Source organism: Bos taurus, chromosome 7, assembly GCF_002263795.3.
Source record: "Bos taurus isolate L1 Dominette 01449 registration number 42190680 breed Hereford chromosome 7, ARS-UCD2.0, whole genome shotgun sequence".
Classification (NCBI taxonomy): domain Eukaryota; kingdom Metazoa; phylum Chordata; class Mammalia; order Artiodactyla; family Bovidae; genus Bos; species Bos taurus.
The window spans coordinates 6,945,838-6,953,005 of NC_037334.1; the positions used below are offsets into that span (position 1 = coordinate 6,945,838).

The window sequence follows — 7,168 nt, forward strand, 5'->3', positions numbered from 1 at the left end:
TTGCAATGCAGGAGACTTGGGTTTGATCCCTGGGCTGGGAAGATCCCCTGGAGGAGGGAATGGCTACTCACTCCAATATTCTTACCTGGAGAATCCTGTGGACAGAGGAGCCTGGTGGGCTACAGTCCATGGGGTTGCAAAGAGTCAACACTACTGAGTGACTAACACTTCGCTTTCATAACCCAGTGTGGAATGTGAGAAGTACATAGCACTTCAAGATAATGGGCTTGTCTCCCCTGAGCTCTCTGATTATTTTTCGACAATCTAGGGTTCACAGCTTCAATGTTACAGACAATAATAATGTCCTGGGAAATAGGCAAGAAATAAGATATAAAGAATCTGGGTTTCTGAATGCTTGAAAGGAGCAGAATCAGCCACTGACCTAGAATTCTGACTGTTGCATGAGACAGAAATAAACTATTTTGTTTGAGTCATTACTTTTTGTCTTTTTTTTTTTTGTTTTTAGCAGATGTTATAGATTGGATTATGTCCATTTCCCAAATTCATTTGTTGAAATCCTAACCCTCAATATTTCTGAATGTGACCTTATTTGGAAATAAGACTGTTGCACGTATAAAGGGGCTTCCCTGATGGCTCAACGGTAAAGAATCTGCCTGCAATGCTGGAGACATAGGGGATGCGGGTTCGATCGCTGGGTAGGGAAGATCCTCTGAAGTAGAAAATGACACCCTACTCCAGTATTCTTGCCTGGAAAATTCCATGGATAGAGGAGCCTGGCAGGCTACAGTCCAGGGAGTCACAAAGAGTCAGACATGACAGAGTGAGCACCCATGCATGCAGATATAATAGTTAAGATGAGGTCATATTAGAGTAAAATGGATTCCTAATCCAAAGTAACTGGTGTCCTTATAAGAAGGGGATATTTAGAGATAGCCATGCACACAGGGAGGATGACATGTAAAGATGAAAGCAGGTATCTACAAGTCAGGGACACCAAAGAGAGCTAGTGAACCACCAGGTGGGGAGAGAGGCACGGAAGAGACCTTCATTCGCTTATGCCGCAGAAGAAAGCAAACTGGTACTGCATTGATTTAAGACTGAGGGTCTCCAGAAGTGCAAGACAACACATTTCTTTTATTTAAGCCATATGTTGACAATTTGTGGTATTTTTGTTATAGAAACCCTAATATAGCAAATAGGCTATTCATCCTAACTAATACAAAAATTAGTATCAGAAGTGGAGTGTTCTAATCACAAAAATAAAAAATCAGTTGCACTAGTCTAGTGACCTGGTGGCAAGGACACAAATATTGCAGACTGGAATGCTGGTGAACCTTGTTATGTCAAAGAACAATATTTGGTAACGTCATCACCTGGTATAACCTACCGGAAATGTAGACCATAGGTCTACTGAGTCTGTGTTTCTAGAAGTGATTGGGAAGAGTGAGAATGCCAGCATAAGTTGACCGCTCCTTGCTGCAACAGCAAGGAATCACAAGAAAGAGGTGATCTGACCCAAGAACAAGCCAGTTTTGAAAGTCAGAAATACCGCGCAATTGGAAGAGCCAACAGCTTTCTCTTCTCTCAAACAGTTTAAATAGGGATTTTGCCTCATGCCCAAGGCTATTGTTTCAAATGAATGTTAACAGAGAATGACAAAGATGTAGGTAGTTCAAGAAACCAAATACTGTAAATTAAATAGACTTAGAACTCTGGCTAGGAAAAAAACACTGTATATGGTTCCTAGCAACTAGAAGTACTAGACCAGATGTCTGCTGTTTTTTGAAGGAACTCTATTGCTAAAAAATCCAAGAATCTGCAAAACCTTACACCCCTTGAGCTTTTGCCTTTCTGGCTCTTTGTTACAGCAGCTTAACCTGACCTTAACACAAAATAGCACTTGAATCCTGGTCTCTCTGGTTTCTAGAGTACTTCTTTTTGACCATGATGAGTTCTTTAGACTTCAGTTTAAGTGCCACAAGGTCGGAGACTTTCTTTGTCCCCTGCCAGACTCTTGAAAGAGTATAAATAGTAACCAACCAATAGTAAAATGCAACAGATGTTCAATAAGTATCTGTTGGAAGGATAAAGTAATAAACAAATGAACCAAGAATGAAATGTAGGAACTGTCTAAGATTGGGACTGTGCAGGAAAGTTCAGGACAGATGGGGGCTGAATCTGGACACTCAGATGTCGCAATGCTGTGGTCACTGAATAAAAACTGGCCTCCTGCTGATGAGGGCTCCCAAGGCGCCCTTCATGTCGCTGTTGCGTAGGCTGTAGATGAAGGGGTTCAGCATGGGAGTGACCACAGTGTACATCACTGCAGCAGCCGTGTCCTTCTGGGCCGCGTGGGAGGACATGGGGCTGAAATAAACCCCAATGATGGTGCCGTAGAACAGGGACACCACAGAGAGATGAGAGCCACAGGTAGAGAAAGCCTTCCGCTTGCCTCTCGTGGACGGTATCCTCAACACGGCAGCAAAGATGCGTGTGTAGGAGACCAAGATGCCCACAAAGGGGGTGATGATAGGCAGGGCGCCCACAGTGTATACCACTGCATTGTTGAGAAAGGTGTCAGAGCAGGCGAGCTTCAGCAGAGGGCTCAGGTCACAGAAGAAATGGGGGATCTGGTTGTGGGTGCAGAATGAGAGACGGGTCAGTAATACTGTGTGGGTCAGGGCATTCCCGAAGGCTGCAGTCCAGGATGCTGCCACCAGGACGCTACAGAGCTGTGGTGTCACAGACAGGGCATAGTGTAGAGGGTGACAGATGGCCTTATAGCGGTCATAGGCCATGGTGGTCAGCAGGAAGCTGTCGATGCCAGCGAACCAGATGAAGAAGAACATCTGGGCCAGGCAGCCAGCATAAGGAATCCCTTTGTGTCCTGACACGTGGTTGGCCAGCATCTTGGGGATGGTGGTGGAGGTGAAGCAAATGTCCACGAAGGCCAGGTTGGCCAGGAAGAAGTACATGGGAGTGTGGAGCCGGACGTCAGTGGCGATGGCCAGGATAATGGACAGGTTACCCAGCTGTGTGACCAGGTACATGCTCAGAAAGAGAATGAACAGCAGCCGCTGTTGCTTGGGGTCCTCCGAGAGGCCCAGGAGCAGGAACTCAGAGACCAGGGTGAGATTTGCCCCAATTTCAGCCATCCTGAATCAATCAGAAAGGAAACGGAGGAGCTGTCCAGGGTCCTGGTCAAGGCAGCCCCTCCTTTGCACCCTGGATCTCATCCCCTCTCCTTAGTTCAGCCGTTCATCAATTCTTCCCACTCTTTCTGCAGCTGAATCCTCCCACTCATTTGCTGGATCATTTCCATCAGTAAACACACCATTCATTCTTCACAGCCCACCTGCAGGGTGTCACTAGCAGGTTGGTGGACAGCTCCTAAGCACACTGACCATCTCTCACCTCTACCACCTGTGTCTCTGTGCACCAAGGCTTTATCTGATCACTGGAGCAGGCTTAACCTGCACACGGTGTAATGAGGAAGTGCTGGCGGTTGACATCCCAAGAACGACTTTTGGCTAGTGAGGGACTGGGCTTGTTGGGTGAATGTCCCAGCTTCATCCCTTCTGAGTGAGGGAGCTCTGGGGTGTGTTCTCACATGGATCCCTACTCATCCACACCTTCTTTCCCCAAACACTCACTGAGTCTTCTGGGATTATTTTCCAAATAAATATTAGCACTCAAGTTCTTGACTCAGAATCTGCTTTGGGGAGAACTCAAATTAAGATGGCTCAGTGGAAAAGAATCCATCTACCAATGGAGGAGCTGCAGGAGAGGCAGGTTCAATCCCTGGGTTGGGAAGATCCCCTGGAGGAGGAAATGGCCACCCATTCCAGTATTCTTACTGGGATAATCCCATGGGCAGAAGAGCCTGGCAGACTACAGTCCATGGGGTCACAAAAAGTCAGACACAACTTAGTGTCTAAATAGCAACAACAACTGCAAGCAGTGTGTTGTGTGCCTATAAAATGCTCTGTGCTATGCAAGATGTACCAATTTATCATTATCTTCATTTTTTATATTTATTAGTATTTATTTATTTTATCGGAGTATAATTGCTTTACAACATTGTATGAGTTTCGGCTGTACAAAGAAGTGACTCTGCTATGCGTGTGTGCTAAGTCACTTCAATCGTGTCTGACTCTTTGTGATGCTATGGACTGTGGCCTACCAGGCTCCTCTGTCCATGGGATTCTCCAGGTAAGAATACTGGAGTGTCAAGAGGGAGGGGACATATGTATACCTATGGTGGATTCATGTTGATGTTTGGCAGAAACCAACACAATTCTGTAAAGCAATTATCTTTCAATTAAAAAGATAAATAACCATAAAATTAAAAAAAAAATACTGGAGTGGGTTGCCATGCCTTCCTCCACAGGATCTTCCCAACCTAGGGATCGAACCCGTGTCTCTTACATCTCCTGCATTGACAGGTATATTCTTTACCACTAGCGCCACCTGGGGATCAGCTATATGTATACATATACACCCCCTCCCCGGCCTCCCTCCCACTCCCCAGCCCCCACCCCAGGCCACCTCTCTAGGTCCTTACAGAGAGCTAAGCCGAGCTCCCTGTGTCACACAGCAGCTTCCCACTAGCTAGCTATTTTCACATGGCTGTGTATATATGTCAATCCTACTCTCACAATTTGTCCCATCTTCTCCTTCCCCTCTTGTGTCCACAGATCTCTTCTCTCCATCTGCACCTCTATTCCTGCCCTGGAACTAAGTTTACCTGTACCATTTTTCTAGATTCCACATACATGCGGCAATATCCAACATTTGTTTTTCTCTATCTGGCTTGCTTCACTCTGTATGACAGACTCTAGATCCATCCACATCTACAAATGACCCACTTTCATTCCTCTTCAGTCTGAGTAAACATTATCTTCGAATTTTGAGGCTGGTCTTGGTTTCAAATAGTTAAGGTTTACTTGGGTTGCTTGTGCCCTGTAGTTTTTGTCTAACTTGTAGGTGCAATGTTCTGATGATTATAAAATCAAAAGCTTACAAGAAAGTATGAAAAGAAAGCATGCAGAATGAAGAGGCAAAAGAGCTTGGGTAATGTTCTTATTAAATGTCTCAAACAGTACTCTGCTGTATTTGTGGATGGACAGAGAAGAAATGATATTCCCAGTGAATAGCAGTCTTGGAACATCTGATACTTGCAGAAGTCTGGGCAACCTGGAACAGTTTTATGACTGTGTAAGACTCACTAGAACCTGTGACATTTAATTTATATTTTTAGAATGAAAAACAATTTTTTAAAAATAAAAATATGGGTAATTGGGACTTGGAGGTCCGCTGGTTAGGACACCATGCTTCTTTTTTTTTTTTTGAGGATTTAAAAGCACATTTCATTGTATTTTAATGGAATAAATTGGCATGAAAAGGTAGGAAAACCAATAACATTTATGGTTTGAAAGTGAAAGTGAAGTCGCTCAGTCATGCCCAACTCTTTGCGACCCCATGGATAGCCTGCACCAAGCTCCTCCGTCCATGGGATTTTTAAGACAAGAGTACTGGAGTGGGTTGCCATTTCCTTCTCCATGGTTAGGACACCATGCTTCTAATGCAAGGGGAATGGGCTCATCTCTAAGGTATATCTGCTGCTGCTGCTGCTAAGTCACTTCAGTCGTGTCCGACTCTGTGCGACCCCATAGACGGCAGCCCACCAGGCTCCTAGTCCCTGGGATTCTCCAGGCAAGAACACTGGAGTGGGTTGCCATTTCCTTCTCCAATGCATGAAAGTGAAAAGTGAAAGTGAAAAGTGAAAGTGAAGTCGCTCAGTCTTGTCCAACCCTCAGCGATCCCATGGACTGCAGTCCACCAGGCTCCTCCGTCCATGGGATTTTCCAGGCAAGAATACTGAAGTGGGGTGCCATTGCCTTCTCCAGAGGCATATCTGAGATTATTGATATTTCTCCCAGAAATCTTGATTCCAGCTTGTGCTTCATCCATTCTGGCATTTCACATGATGTACTCTGCATATAAGTTAAATAAGCAGAGTGACAATATACAGCCTTGACGTACTCCTTTCCTGATTTGGAACCAGTCTGTTGTTCCATGTCCAGTTCTAACTGTTGCTTCTTGACCTGCATACAGATTTCTCAGGAGGCAGGTCAGGTGGTCTGGTATTCCCATCTCTTTAAGAATTTTCCACAGTTTGTTGTGATCCACACAGTCAAAGACTTTGGCATACTCAATAAAACAAAAGGTGATGTTTTTCTGGAACTCTCTTGCTTTTTTGATGATCCATCAGATGTTGGCAATTTGATCTCTGGTTCCTTTGCCTTTTCTAAACCAGCTTGAACATCTGGAACTTCATGGTTCATGTACTGTTGAAGCCTGGCTTAGAGAATTTTGACCATTACTTTGCTAATGTGTGAGATGAGTGCAGTTGTGTGGTAGTTTGAACATTCTTTGGCATTGCCTTTCTTTGGTATTGGAAACTTGAAGGGTAAGACCTAATTTACTTTTATTCAAGCTCCTCCTTCCTGATTAAGGGGAATATTACTATACGGGCCAGAAGTAGAAAACAGAGCTATAAGAACATCCTGGGGGAAAGAGTGTTCTAAGCAGAGGGAATGGCAAGTGCAAAGGCCCTGAGGAAGGAGCATCTCTGGTTTATTCAAGAAACCAGAATGGGCACAGGAGATGAGGTCAGAAATGAGAAGTGAGGGGCAGACCTGAAGGTGATTACCACTAGGTCTATTGCAGCTTGTGAAATTCTTGCTTTTTTTTTAATGTCAATAGCATTGTTGAAGGTGCTGAGTTCTCTCTTAATTTCTACTAAACTAACAAACTAAAATTAAAAGCAAAGTCCTACCTCTCATAACCCTGTCTGAGAATTTTATGTATTCAATGCCTCTTGGTGCAATTAAGTCCTAGGAGTGGTTTGTGCTGTGCTTAGTGGCTCAGTTGTGTCCAACTCTTTGCAACCCCATGGACCCCAGGCTCCTCTGTCCATGAGGATTCTCCAGGCAAGAATACTGGGTGAGTCGCCATGCCCTTCTCCAGGGGATCTTCCCAACCCAAGGATCGAACCCAGGTCTCTCACACTGCTGGTGGATTCTTTACAGTCTAAGCCACTAGGGAAGCCTAAGAATGGTTTAGTTGTCTTATTTATTTAATCACCTTAATTTCATTAAGATTTGTTCCATAGAGCTTCATGGATATACTTTGATCAACTTCT

The 7,168-nt window shown here is 44.5% G+C and overlaps 1 protein-coding gene across 1 annotated transcript; it reads right to left on the reverse strand.

The window, feature by feature from the left end:
• Window positions 1-2,168: 2,168 nt before the first annotated feature.
• Window positions 2,169-3,116, reverse strand: OR1AB2 (olfactory receptor family 1 subfamily AB member 2). The gene has a single exon (NM_001390615.1). The coding sequence runs from the start codon at window positions 3,114-3,116 to the stop codon at window positions 2,169-2,171; it is 948 nt and encodes a 315-aa protein (NP_001377544.1).
• Between the last annotated feature and the right edge of the window lie 4,052 nt (window positions 3,117-7,168).